General features: G+C 41.2%; 2 protein-coding genes across 2 annotated transcripts; both read right to left on the bottom strand.

The window, feature by feature from the left end:
- Nucleotides 1-3,007: 3,007 nt before the first annotated feature.
- LOC129588283 (uncharacterized) lies at nt 3,008-4,646 on the bottom strand. The gene is made up of 3 exons (XM_055482450.1): nt 3,788-4,646; nt 3,682-3,745; nt 3,008-3,056 (listed from the first exon to the last, which is right to left on the bottom strand). The coding sequence occupies exons 1-3, from the start codon at nt 4,644-4,646 to the stop codon at nt 3,008-3,010; spliced, it is 972 nt and encodes a 323-aa protein (XP_055338425.1).
- Nucleotides 4,647-7,432: 2,786 nt separating this feature from the next.
- On the bottom strand, nt 7,433-14,841 carry LOC129588459 (atrial natriuretic peptide receptor 1-like). The gene is given in 22 exon segments (XM_055482666.1): nt 7,433-7,649; nt 7,795-7,982; nt 8,200-8,274; nt 8,400-8,469; nt 8,686-8,760; nt 8,863-9,175; nt 9,278-9,542; nt 9,658-9,828; nt 9,905-10,051; nt 10,174-10,240; nt 10,479-10,569; nt 10,736-10,865; nt 11,156-11,338; nt 11,457-11,507; nt 11,800-11,946; nt 12,269-12,320; nt 12,322-12,349; nt 12,530-12,611; nt 12,690-12,733; nt 12,865-13,160; nt 13,568-13,631; nt 13,866-14,841. Coding segments are annotated over 22 exon segments (3,060 nt in total). The 5' UTR covers nt 14,203-14,841; the 3' UTR covers nt 7,433-7,465.
- Between the last annotated feature and the right edge of the window lie 326 nt (nt 14,842-15,167).

Here is a 15,167-nt window from a genome sequence, read left to right on the forward strand (position 1 = left end):
GGATTTTTGTTTCGTCAATCAATCAGTATTCCAACAAGATTTACGCAAAATTACTGTTAGCGTTAGGCTTAGTAAACAACCAAGTCATGCAACTGCAAAACTCTGTCGAACAATGTTAAGAATCGAATATACCTAGAAACATTCTTTCGTTACCGCGGTAATTATTGATCGTTATACGGTAATTATTGAAAGTGATGCAGTATTTGTTTACCCTTATATAACTTTTTCCATTTACTTTCCGTGCGGAATAAAATTTTAGTACAAGGTTTGTCAGGTAACCATTAAAAAAACTGACTATCTAAATGACAAAAAACGAATAACCAAGTTAAAAAACAATATCGTATGCGGCAGTAGGTCAACTAAGGTTTCCCATACCTTAGTGTAGAACAACTAAGGTTTCCGCCTGTGCACGAACTAAGTTTTGAAACCTTAGTAAAAACAAATGTTCTTTCAGTAGAGACTCTGCGTACTATTTCACGTATGCGCCCCGTACATGCACCGTCGTGGCTCCGCCACGACGGTACATGCACGCCCGCGCCGACACGCTCTAGTAAATTATAACCTAGGTCCCGATATTTTAGACCCGTAAATAATGCCCTAGGTCCAAAAATTTAGACCCCCGGATAAAAAAGTTGATCAGGTTGGACCCGGATACTACTGTTGATTGTTGACCGGTTCATGCTTTAAATTATTAGCAGAAAATGGCTTTACACAGAATCAACAACGTATCTGTATCCCTACCAAATAATTTGCCAAGGGCTAATTAATTTTGTGATCGTAACTGTGACCCTTGCAGACAGTACAAAATTGAAAATCAATTACGTTAAATTAATTTGGCATTCAATGATATTACAGCTTATAACATTAGCTACGTGAGCATTTTATGGCAGAGAAACGTCTACAAAATAGAGTTCTCAAATTTTCAACCGGAAACAAAAAGTTAGCTTTTGTTCATTTATATTTCCATATAGCGATGCATATTTCAAATCATAGTACTCTAATAAAAAGGATATCTGGTGGGATGCCGCTTTTGGCTAAAACGAACGCGTTTTTCTAGGAAGATGACCTCCTGCAATCTACACTTTTGCCGTAGTATTACATTCATTTTTCATAAAACAAGGGAATACACCCCGGAGGATAGTAACACGAGTACAATGGTAGTACACATTGTGGTGAATAATGAATTAAAATTTTCCGGTACTAAGTTAAGTGGTATTAATTGTAATCTTCCGCGCGACCGTTGACTGTGATGCTGTAAGGAAAATTCTTGCCATACATGGGCACTTTCATTACGTCAACGCACGTGCGTTTCTGTCACTGAGTCTGACGAACCTGTTAAAATAATCATAACGTTGTAAATCAAAGTACGGAGATTATAAACCAAAGATTAACTTTCAAAGAAGAAATCCGGGAAGAGTTTCTCAGAGTACAAGTACTTATTTTGAGTAATAAAATGTGTTCAAGCCAGTGGTGAATTTAAGGGGGGCTCCCGGGGCTAATGCCCCCCCGTAACTCGGACGGCAAAAAAATTCGCAAGAGGGGGGTACGTTGCGATTTTTTTTACGCCGGAGGTCGCCGAAAAAACGAGAGAATACTCGTGAGTTCTCTAGCCCCCCCCCCGTCCGAGCCCGCCTAGATTCGCCACTGGACTTCAAGCTATCAGACAGTTAACTGAAGCCGGGTATTTTTTATTCAAAACAATGAGTACACAATGAATATACAATGAACCAAAACAGAAACGCCCCCTCTCCCAAAGCTCCTTCATACAAATGGGAAACGGGAGGGCGGGAAAATCGCGATCGATGTGAACTGCATCAAAGATTTTTGCAAATGGTAGATGGGCATGCAAGACTGCGAAAAGCAGCATGAAAACCAGAACAACATCAGGAAATGCTATCTGACCACCCAGATGGCCACCAATAAATCTGTCGCGCGACAGAACATTAACGTCAAAGGCGAGGCAAAAGCATGCCGCTCGCCAGAATTAACATTAATTATCTCCGATAATTCCTTTTAATTCTGCCGCTCGCTGTGGATGTAAACAGAACACCGCATCGTGGGTTTGCCGGGTATTTTTTATTCAAAACAATGAGTACACAATGAATATACAATGAACCAAAACAGAAACGCCCCAAACAAACCCCCAAACAGAACTCAGTACATGCGGAACGATTGAATTGGCAGATTCTCCCGAATATAACTTGAAAATGCCGAAGATTTCCAACGTCCAGCAGACTGTACTTGCTGACAAGATGAGCCCATCGCTAACGCAGTGGTTGCGGCTCCAATACGAAAACTGTGAGAGTGAATATCAGGAAATTCCGGTAATAACCGATGTAAATAACACTCAAAATAATTTCGAGACAATGATGAACCATCACGAAACACGAAAAACGGCGCTTGAGCATCAGTACGGACACGGCATCGCGAATAACGAACATATGCACGAACAGGACAAATGGAACGCTCAGTAAAATTAAAATGCACTGTATAACCATGAGAAAATTGGTCCGTTTTAGAACTTGGAATAACAAGTGACACATGATGCCCATCAAAGGTGACATGTCGAAATTGAATAGTGTGCTTATTGCTCAACGAAACTGCAAATTCGGAGATACGCAAAAAACCAAAGAAAGCGAAACACATTGCACACCAAAGTAATGATTGGTCATATAACGATAAGGACGAAGCAATGATTCTGGTTTTCAACAATCGCATTATATCCAGTGAAACTGGCATTCGGCTATCAGGCATGATAGGAGCCAACCGCTGAAATCCTTTCAATGCATGTTGAACATTCATAGACACTACGGGATCAGATACACCGCTTTCAAGCGCATAGTTAGAGATTCCGGCAAGATATGTTCGCACCGACGAAAACTTATGGCCGCAACGATACAAATGAGCAATGAAATTCAGCACATTGACTTCGGTAAAAAGTGATGAATTGTAAAATGGAGCAGACAGGAACCGCAAAAACTGATTCAATGCAGTCAAATACGTTTTCCTAGTTGACGCGGAAATATGATGCTGCATCAAATGGTAGACTGTTGCATCTGCAAGATATCAGACCAAAAATCAGGCACATTTACTGGACGCATGCAAGCGTTCGGAGCAGCTGCACGGAAACGATCGAATTCAAAACGGGAAAGTGAATCGGCAATTATGTTATCAATGCCCGATACGTGTTTTACAGTCATCGTAAAGTTATTCAAAGCTGCAACCATTAAAATTTTTCGCAAGGCGTGCAGAATATCAGAATTTTTCGAGTTAAGAGAACACCAGCAGTGAACCACCGCCATGTTTTCACAATGAAAAATAATTTTTTGTTTTCGAAATTTTTCAGCCCAAACTAAACACGCAACATAAACAGGAATGATTTCCAAAAACGCAATACACCGTTGCGCAATTTCCTGCGACGGCCAGCGGCATGCAAACCATTCGCCGTCAAAATACGCAGCTAAACCAGTGCCGGCAGCTGCATCTGTATACAGATGAAGGGCGTCAGGATGAGACCAATTAACAGACAAGAATGAAGCACAACCATTCCACTTTGGCAGAAACTCTGCCCACCAACGAAGATCGTCATAAATATCATTAGTGATAACGATTCGATTTGGATCTGGCGAAGACAACAGATTAATTAGTCTACGCGTGAATAAACGTCCAGCAGGAACACACTTTGCGGCAAACTGCAAAGAGCCGATCAGACTTTGAAGTTCAGTCTTGGAGCAAATAGACTGTGCTAGCCACACATTAATTAACGCAATAAGTTGTTCTAATTTACCCGCTGGGAGGGATAAAGTTTGTGATACTGAGTTCAGAATGATACCAAGAAATGGCAAACAGGTGGAAGGACCTTCAGCTTTATCAGGTGAAAATGGAATACCAAGATCTTGAGCAATTTGCAGCAACAGGTTAACGATAAACTGACAGGCCTCCACCGTAAGTTCAACAATGAAAAAATCGTCCACATAATGCAAAATGCTAAATTTTCCCGAAACATTTGCCACAATCCAATGTAAGGCATCAGATATCATGCAAAAAAGACGCGGAGACGATCTTCCACCAAATGGCAGAACAATATCGTAATAATAGTGGTTTCCAACTTTATAGCCTAGCAAAGGCCAGTCGGCAGGACGCACAGGTACTAAGCGAAATGCATGCTTAATATCCTGTTTACACATTAACGCCCCAATTCCCATACGTGTCAGTAGCTGAACGGCATCGTCAACTGCACAATAAGATACCGTATACGCTTCAGCATCGATATAATCGTTGACACTGTTGCCAACTGGCCTGGATAAATCAAGGATAACTCGATGTCCACTCGGCTTCTTTTCACGCACGCCGAGTGAACTGATAGAAAAATGCGTAAATGGCGGCTTAGTAAAAGGGCCGACTGTATGTCCCAACAAAACTTCTTTTTCGATAGCTTTGAGCAGAACGTCATGGTGATCGCGTGCAGTTTTAGCGTTAGCGGTAAAACGAGAACAAACAGGACCGAAATAACCAATATCTGCGCCATTAGTGATCATATCAACAACCACACTTACAAAATGCTGATCAGGATGGTGGCGCATGTAATGCCGAAACGCATCAGGTTTGAGAGGAGTCGACGCGGTTTGTGGCGGCTTCGCCGACATTAGAGCGCTTCTTGCAGGTGCGCAAACCATGCGAACCGGCGTCACACGCTGCACAGCGGTGCAACTTCCCGTACTGGCACGGTGGAGTGCAGAATCCACGTTGCCATTCGGAACAGAGACGGTCATCCGTCTCGCTGCGCCCGCGAAAAAGCTGGGGTTCCGTATAACGGTTAGGAGGATCCTTACGCCGGTTAGGAGGAGAATTAGGGCATTTCTGAATCCAATGACCAGGAATGTTGCACTTATAGCAACAGTAGGATGGTGGTGGAACACTTGACTGTGTCAAACGTTCAAAAGACGCTGTCTGACTTCCGCCCGGGCGCATACCGGTTATGACAGTCATAAAGCACTCTCTGTAAATTTCATGATCAGTCTTCGACCAAATGGCGGCATTATTCGGGTGCATACGAGCAAACAGTCGAAACCGCTGATCATAATGAAACCACTGAGCGGTGTCAAATGAATGAGCAAAACTTGCCATAATGTCCAGATATTTTAACATTGGCAAAACAAACTCTGGCTTGTTGTAAATCCGGTATGACATGAAAATGTGATAACAACGAGTCCACATTGGAAAGGTCATAGCATTAGCGCGCTGGCCGGCCGCTGATACGGCTGATAATGGTTGACCAAATTCGTCGCGACGCACTTTAGGTAAATTAAATTCGAACGCAAATGACAAGGGGAATAATTCGGTGAAATCAACGAACGCAGAATGATCAAACAAAGCTCTGCTGAGTTTTTCAGCAACGGCTGGTAGATCAGTGATGTCATCTGAATACTGAATTGACGCGTCAGGCTTTACACCAAGCCGGTTAAAAACGCTAGGAACTGCGACATTAGAGCTCTTCTTGGTAGGCACATACACAACACTACCGTTACCTGTGCGCTCAGGAGAAGGTGAAAACCGAACACTCCGCAACGGTGAGGGCGGTGATACCGGTGAATGCTCAGAAGTCCCTGTCAATTCGTTGATCTCTGCAGACAATTGCCGCTTTCGTGCAAGGAGTTCTGACAACCGATTGGGCTTCGTGCGAGAAGCGGTGGTGACTTTCAGAGCGGGCGCTCGAGGCGGCCGGCCACGTCGCGGCGCAGGCTTGGAAATCCGTCCGGAGTTTTTCGTGATCGCAGCTGGCGGATCAACCGTTTTCCGTGTGCGTCCCATTGTGAATCCCACGACTGGTTATTCCGATTCGTGAGATAGGACAGAGTGGAAGATTGAAGCAATACCAAAGGCAAGGATATTAATTGTCGAATCGGATACGGCCGAGTCACGGAGATGATAACGCAAAAAACGATTAAAGATCAGATTTGACGTGGAAAATCGTGCGGGAAAATCGTACAAATCAGATGAGTAAAGATGCACTAAATCAGTCACAACTTGATTCGCAGTGATATGAGAAGAGCACAGAGTACACGTACAAGGGTAGCCAGAATGCAAGCAGATGAAGTTAGGCATTTTGCGCACCCGGCAATATGCCGGGATAAAAGAACAGGGCAACCGCCAATACGGTGGCAGTTACAAATAAAAGTGCAAATATATGATCTGAATGGAAGAAATTACTGATCCTCAATAAAGAAAACGTAAATAGGAACTTCCAAAAATTGATCATACGAGATACATGCGGCTATATACAAATCATGAGAGAAACGACGCAATAATTGTCGGCAAGATATGCCGCGTACGAGATTACACCATAACATAATGTAGGAGCATATGGCAGGAGCAAATACACTTCAGCACAGCAACATGGGATTTCTTCCAGAATTTTAAACAAATCAACTACTTGGTGAAATCAAGAACTTATCTGTCTGTAACTATCTATACGTGAGTACAGCAGAACAGCATGGAAGTTTTCACAAAATCGCGATCGATGTGAACTGCATCAAAGATTTTTGCAAATGGTAGATGGGCATGCAAGACTGCGAAAAGCAGCATGAAAACCAGAACAACATCAGGAAATGCTATCTGACCACCCAGATGGCCACCAATAAATCTGTCGCGCGACAGAACATTAACGTCAAAGGCGAGGCAAAAGCATGCCGCTCGCCAGAATTAACATTAATTATCTCCGATAATTCCTTTTAACTGAAATCGGGTTTTCCCAGTGAATTTCATCGCCCCTTAGGCTTCTATCGGAAATTCTTGAAAATGCTTATCGAAAAAACGAGGTTGAAACAAGACATGTCGTGTTGTACTTACGGACAATAAAGCGAAGTATTTTTCCCACGGCATGTGCCGCACATAATCCAGTGTTGGTCTGTCCTCTGACCGTACGGGCCTCAAAAAAAGTTTTTTGAAATCTGATAGATTTTGAAAACAAATGCTCAGTAAGTTGCCAGACTTCTTTCCATGTTTGCGCACGTTCGTTCCTTTATTAAGAATTCTGCTAACAATCTACTTTATAGAAAAAATTAACCTTAAAACACTTCACAAGCGGAGCAAACCACGACGGTCTTTTAATGCACGCTGCGGTGACGGCCATTGTAATGCTTATATGTACACATACCATTTATGTAAGAATCGACCAGCTTCATGGTTTACACCTTGTGGATTTCAAAAACTGCTTATGTTTCGCTGAATACTATGTAAACAGGAAATGTCATTCAGAATGTCACTCATTTTGTCAAGCTGGGTGTTGTTTAATGCACGCCAGTTGTGCAGACCATGTTAGACTCGTGTACAGTGGTTAACGCGTTTCAGCTGATTATCATTAGTATTTATTATTTTTCCTAGTTTATTACAATTATTATTCAAAAAGTTATTTTCTTGTTGTCTACGGATATACAAGGAGACACGAAAGCCAATTAAATTCGGCTTAGCCCATCAGCAGCCAAAAGGTTTGCATTGCCCCCTTTCCCTTAATTGCGATCTCTCCACGATCTTCCAGGCTGATCTCTGGAAATTCCTGCAGCAGCTCTGCTGTACTGCGGCTGACGTGGACTTGCGCATCCGCACCGTGACTCAGCATTCTAGAGGCTGTATTAACCGTATCGCCGAATCTACGAACAATTGCACCAAAAAGGTCACTCTCCATAAACTGATCACGAATGAAAAGCAATTCAACAGCATGCTGCACGTATCGCAGTATGTTAAAATCTCTCTTTTCTTTGCTAGAGTTCTAATTTTTTGGTGAATTTTGCTCACAAGCAGTAGCGAGGCGTTTTATGTCCGACGACTCCCGCAGCACAAGGGCCACTGTTTATTCCAGCGCGCAGTGACGTTCCATCAAACAGCGGCTGAAAGGCTGAATAAGCTCGGAACAGTGACATTGCGAGGGTGCAGATTTCCTTTGCATGCCGATGTCCGTTACGCTGTGGTAAACCACTTGCAACCTGCGACCACGCTCAATTTAGTATTTTAATGTATCATCGGCATTGTAACAGAGTATCCGTACTTTACCGATCTAGAACAGTAAGTATTCAACAAAGACGTAAACCGGCTACAGCTTCCCTAACTCGTCGCTGTTGTTTATAAATAGGCTATGATAAAATGGAAACCCAGCCAAAACTTTATGATCTACCGTGCCTAATATTGCTGTTTAGCGCTTACCAAGTATGAGTCTCTTATGGTTTCCACCTTGAAAACGTCGTATAGATCAAGCGTGGAGTCAAATGCCGAATAGACCTGTTTATATGAACCATGCTGCCATAAATTTCTGTCTTTGAACATGTGTGGGATTGTGGAGTTAAACAAGACTATATAATCGATGTTTAACGCAATTAAATTCATTTATTTATAACGTCACCGACATCATTAAGGAACATCATTGCCGTTCTTGGCTTCGTCGCATGGAGAATAGTGTTGAAACCGCCAATTTCTCTGTAGTAAATGTTCAGATATTAAAAATTTCAGAGCAAAGTGCTACAATAGCAATAACGTTACTGAAATTATAGGTAATTAAATCCTAATACAAAACGGCAAGTGTGGATAACAAAAGACTTACGTTGCGAACTCGCGATATTATGGTGAAATACATAGTACGAGTACGAGTACAAAATACATCGTACAAAGGGTACTACTTTCAACTTCACTCACGTAAACATTATGGTTGTTGACTCGAATATTTCTGCGTCCGATATGGTTCCTTTTCTAAGCTGTTCAATCACGGAACTGCAACATAAATATCGGGACTTCAATCTTGCCTTGACCATGAAATTAGCAGTAGGTACGTTACACCATACTTATGTGTTATACAAAAACCATACGGCTAACCTGGGAAATATATTCTTCAGCAATATTTCACATTTTTTGCGTTCATCTGCCAAAGCCTGGGTACGTATCGCAACCTGCAGATCCAGATCATTAACGTATGTTTCCAGCCGGCGCATAATTTTTTCCACCAAAGGCACGTTAGTAGATGCGTTGGTGTAAGGACGCAGCCCACTTGCAAACGACTTCAATAGACTATTAATCTCCGGTCGGTTTTCAGGAAGCGGATCCATGCACAAAAGTATATCCGGCAGAACTTTAAGGAACGTGGGGGACACGCTGTCGGGTTGCTTGAACAACAAGCGATGCAAGTCATCTATACAGAGAAAGGTCACCAGTATACGTGCGCCACTGTTTGCATGTTGCATGGGTCTATCGGCATATATGTTTAATTTAACCAATTATACTGCGCACCGACCGGGAGATTTCGGATAGTCTTCCAGGCTGATGATTTGGTACAGGATAACACTGACGGATTGTATATCCTCACTGGCTGTGGCATTCACGGGATCATAGCATTTGTCGTTATTGGCACTATGGACAAGTTCTTTGGTGTATTTTTGCCTCATCTGTTGAAAACCGACTCCACCGATTTTTAAGGTAAAATATTTATCGATCAAACAATTATCGCTTGTAAGATTCCCGTGAAATTTTATAGGAGAACGGTGTATAGCCTGAACGCCCTGCAGAATGCAAACCCAAAAGGCAGAAATTACAGAACGCTATGACTGAATTTCGGTTAACGAAAACAGAACAATCACAACCTGTCTCGTTAGTACACGACTGTCTTCCCCGTACCTTCAATGTGTCCAACAATAACGCGATTTGGAAATCAAGCTCCAATGTTGTTTTTGACAACAAAGCGCGAAGACTACCACGGGCACAGTATTCGCTGACGAAATACCAATTACTGCTAACTATAGCCATGCCCAACAGCCGATTGACGTTTCGGTGTTCTAGTTCCAGCACCTATTATGCATACGTAGCATTATCACGGCGTTTTTGTTACTGGCGCTTAGCATGTTATGATTTCATAAAGGCTTACGCTCTCTAAAATTCGTAGCACTGGCTGACTTAGTGTCGATTGTGGGAACCGTTGTCCAGATGTAGCATGATGTACACCCATTTGGCTGAGCCATACTGTCCGCTGTTCTTTGATATGCACCATTACTTTATGGCTTTTTTCTCCTAACTAAGAATTTCAGTATTATGTAGTTTAGCAGTATTAAAAATCATCTCAGGTAAAAATAACACGCCGTTAGTGCTATTTTCACCTAGTAAATTGGTGGATTAAGCCATCATACTTGTACTTACTGGTTGCAAACATTCCGGCTCAACTTTCCAGCACGCGCTAATAAGGAATCGTTGGTACTTACTACGTCTGCAAGGAGAAAACATTTCATATCAACAGTAACAGGTGAAATCACAACAGAATTAAGTTTGAGACGGAAATCAGTTATCATAAGACATCGAGGCAGATAACTTAATATACAAGCAATGATTTCTAATTAATTGGCTTTATAATATATACCACACACAGCGGTTTCTTTAAAGTCACTAATAATGTTTGGTGTGCTTTTGGGAAAACAATGATACTTATATTGCAAAAAGAAGCATACCGTTTTATTCCAACAAAGATTCCAATGAACACAAGAAACAGAAGCGTAGCTGATGTTGCAGCTGCTGCAGAAACGGTGGTGACGAAATTACCTGCAAAATCAGAGATATAATATAACACTCATTCACGAAGCAAAGGCTTCTTACAGCGTGAGATTGATAATGAAAATTTTGGAATTGAAAACCTAACCAGAATTAGCTTAGCAATATATAACTCTGTTTTATTAACTGTCTGCCTGGATGGTTTTTGCATCATTACCTGAAGCGGAAATGCAAGCGTCCCCACGAAATCCGCACATGGGTTCATTTGCCGGCGGCCAGGCGGTAGGCCATTGTGGCTGTGCAACATTCTGCAGCTCCATAGTAGACGCATTTTGAGTAAAAATTGTCTATGAAGAAACAGACTGACCACAACAGACTTAAAAAACGATAGCAAGGAACATCGACGGTCCCCTGACGGAAATTCTACTTAGGTTACGCGTCACTGTTCTACGTTGCAGATTAAATGTCGCCATGTTGACACTTACGATTAACTAAGTACTATTGCATATTCCTACCTCAGTATTATAATTGTAACGGACTGCAAGAATTATAGCGACCGACTTTTAAAAGAAAACTTAAAACGTAATAAGCACACAACTCTTAACAGTACGTTCAAAAAAATGGATGGAGTACTTACTCGAACCTGTGATGCATTCCAGTCCAACTGATTGACATTTATCGTAGGAATTCTCTCCCCCTTTCGGTCAATGTAGATTTCACTAACGTCAGTTGTAAACAGGCGATTCAGGAAGCGCCGAGCGAACAATTTTCCGGAAGCCCATACGTAATCTTTGCCCGATGACCGAAGTTCCTCCACAACCTTCGCAACAAAAGCGTTATGAACGTTTAAGGAACAATTTACATGTGTCCCCACTATCGTTGTTGTCAAAAATCCATAAGACAAGAAAAATTTAGAGTACAAATTTTCGACTCCTTACTTCGGCTAACATAAGAAATGCAGCATACGTTGAAGCTGGATGCGGACTGACCTACGACGAAACAATCTGCACTTCTGCACTCTGCAGCATAGTTATTAATAATGTCACTTGGCCATGTGGACTGAGAGCACAAAATCTTTTTCTTTAAAACCAAAATATTCTTGATTGCGGTAAAGCTTTCATAATTGCTTAATGTACGGTGTCATCAGGCTATGAGTTGTGTGTTCAAGGCTGTGCATATGAGTTATCTGCCTTATTAAATTCCAAGGTAAACTGATTTCGGTTAATGCATAACCATTACGGCGAAAATTCATTTTCATAATAAAAGTCACAGAATGTATACCCTGTCGAATGGTGCATATGTGAAGTTATAACTGTTTCGCGAACGGTTGATCATTTCCAAAGCAAACTGTTGCGAGCCTTTCGCCATGCCATAAACCATGTTGTCAGGCTCCACAATTAAAACCGACCGATAGGCACCTTGGATCACCTGTGGGACGGCAAAAGGCGACCATTATTACTGACCACACTTATGAATTATGATGATCAGTGGAGTACTGAGCTCAGTATGTGTAAATAATTTGGGGATCATGCTTAACATATGGAGAGAGCTATATACTTAGAACGATGGAAAGTTCAGTATTAAGGCCTAGTAAAACCTTCAGCTAAGCTCAGTACCGCACTGGAGCCCAGGTGAACAAGATTAATTACGAGTTAGGTTTATTACAGAATCCTAGATCGACGTAGTTCCTATCTGTACTAGTAAGACTATGTGAGCATAAACCATGCTAATGTAATACTGGTAATTTTACCTTATCATTGCTGTCACCTTTCTGCCACGATAAGGTGCTCGGTTTCCTGTTGAATCTGAATGGCGTCATGATCATGTAAACCTGCAAAAAAACTGGTACAGCTAAAGAAACCACGCTAAGCATACTTCTTGGCTATTATCACACATATTCCCGCAACGAAAATTAATGCACGATTGTTTAACTGTACACGTCTGACATGAATAGCATTTCTTACAGTTATTTTTTATACTTTGGTATTCATGCTACCAACATTAAACTTACATGGTCTCCTTGAGTGAAGTTTAATTCTGCTGCCACTTTCTGTATGACAACAAAATTGCATGACATTGATGAGACCATTATTCTGCGACAGGTATATGAAAATATACAATCTGAAATTATGCACATTAATCTTTTATGTTGATCGGTGAATAACACATACCAATAAGTTGCGGAATTCATCAGGAGAACCAAAATACAGATATACTGCAACATACAGATACGTACGGTAATTAAATTTTTCCAATCTAACCGACCTACTTTTAATGGAGGACCATGTAGGTTTTTACCAAATGAAACAGTAAAGCGTCGTGTCTAAATGTCACGAAAGTACTTACTTCGAGAAACAGAATTCAATCTTAAAAGCATCTTATGATAATCTACAGTTTTTGCGTTGTGTATTTCTGGGTATATCTGAAACTTCCGCTCCTCCATGAAAGCCGAAATCAGTGTATTAGCGAAGAACGGAAAGAACGGATTAGCGTCTTGATCCGTTAATACGGCCAATGATTTCCATTTAAAAGTTCGCGCCAGCTTAATGAACACTTGAATATAAGGATCGTGCGAATTTGACGTGGTTGTAATCCAAGTTGGATACCTTTTCTTTTCCCGTATGTTAGGTAAACTGCCAACACTGAAAATTCAATGTTAATGTAAAGGTCAAGCTACTCAATCGGTCAGTACGCGCATGCGTACGGGTATTCGTGTATAAGAATGGAAGTAATCCCAAAAACAGCTTATCTAATCACGTTAAATTTGAAAAGTACATCCAAAACATATGTAAACATGTACTCGTAGATACAAGATGCAAGCAGACGTTCTTAAAATAGATAATACGCCGCCACAAGATAACACCCAGTGTTGTTGTACGCAATTACTTGAAATGTCCATTAGCTCGGAAACTTTAGCAATGACAAAATTCAAAAAAATTTTTGCAATGTTATGCACAGAAACAGGAAACGTTATTGTAGAGCGCTCTCGTATACTTCTACTGTATAGTACGAGTTAGCCATGCAGGTTGCGCATCCATACACATTTTACCTGGTAAGCATTAAAATATCCAGTTCGGTTGCAAGATTCAACACTTCCTGCATTTCGTTACATCCTGGAAAATATCAGTACGTAAATGCTCTTTATAGTTCAAATTTTAGCGCTGGGAACTGCCGGGTCACATCAACTTTTATATGTATTATAATATAAGTAAATGTGCAGGTCAGCAGCGAAAAGTTCAAATTAAAACAAATTCCATGTTTCCAGATTGGAGGTTCAGGCTGAGATACAACGCTACTGTTTTCACAAAGGTCAATACACACAAAATGCAATTGAAATTTTGCCGTACCAGGAAAAATTAAAGCGGTTAATGCACATGGATCTTCCGCATATTTAATTGATTTCTTGTATAGATGTGCCGTAAGCATGTCCACCGCATCGGCCGTGAAGCTATCACAATCACGATATTTTTCGTCCATTAAAAAGTTTTGCTCCACATGCAGATGTTCGTATAAAGTTCCAATTTTTTCCAGTGCCATGTCATAAGCTGGTCCCAAATACGGAAGCGATCCAAGTATAAACGGATGCATTAGTGATAAAGTCAGAATCTCAATATGAACATCAGAACAATTAAGCGGTTGCCGATGATTTAAGTGGTGATGACCGTGTGAAGACGAAACCGCCATATTGAGAACTATGTAAAACATAAGAGAAGTCTCTTACCACGAATTACAGATTTTCCTATGACTCCTTATTAAAAAAAAGAAGCACAAAAAAGCTCATTTAGAACATTTAGAAATAAGAAGCTCATTTAGAACAAAATATAAACATTATTATAATAAATACCAGGTAGATTAAGTAATAAATATAACTGTAACGTGAGCAGTGTACAAAATTTCGCTACGGTGGCGCTAGTTAATAGTAGATCTTGCAGAAAATAATCCCCGTGTCTTTAAGGACAACTTCCTGTGGCTTCTTATCGGATGTGGACCACAAAAATAAAGAAATATGTCGATCAGACACATTAAGCTGCTAACTCAGAAGGAATTCCGGTTCTTTGCAAACGGGGGTTAGCTTCCTTAATAGAATGCAAACGGAAGGGCAAATAATTTCCTGAAGGACTTCTGAACGGATTCGGTAGCAGGTGGACAAAAGATGTCACATTGAGCGCAGTAACAGCAACGGATATCCAGTTCGTGTATTATTATTTCAACTATACATGCACTTCTACGACTTCAAGCTGGATCTCACCTGGTACCTGTGGTACAAGAAATATATGGTCACTGAGAAGAAACTTAAATCTTAGTGGGAAAAATCGGGCCGTATACCGCCGACGCTACTGGCCAGAAACACACGAAAGAGTTTTTCTTACACCGATTATCCGTTATAATCCAGAGAGAAAATGCGCATCGCATGATGTGAACGATTCAAGGTTAAGCCAAAAGGATTTTCCTGCTGCAGCTGAATTCTACATTGTAATCTAAGCCTACATTGTACATGCCGCCGCAGCGGCAGTGTTTTCACTTTTGTTGATAATTTTAACCAGATCCCCGTTCTCATTTGCCTCTCTTTTGTGATAAGGGCAACAAAACGTCTTGTAGCGGCTGTGGTGAAAAATCGGATACCAACGTATTGGCGCAAAAATGCCATT

Source organism: Paramacrobiotus metropolitanus, unplaced genomic scaffold (genome assembly GCF_019649055.1).
Source record: "Paramacrobiotus metropolitanus isolate TYO unplaced genomic scaffold, Prichtersi_v1.0 Parri_scaffold0000029, whole genome shotgun sequence".
Taxonomy (NCBI): domain Eukaryota; kingdom Metazoa; phylum Tardigrada; class Eutardigrada; order Parachela; family Macrobiotidae; genus Paramacrobiotus; species Paramacrobiotus metropolitanus.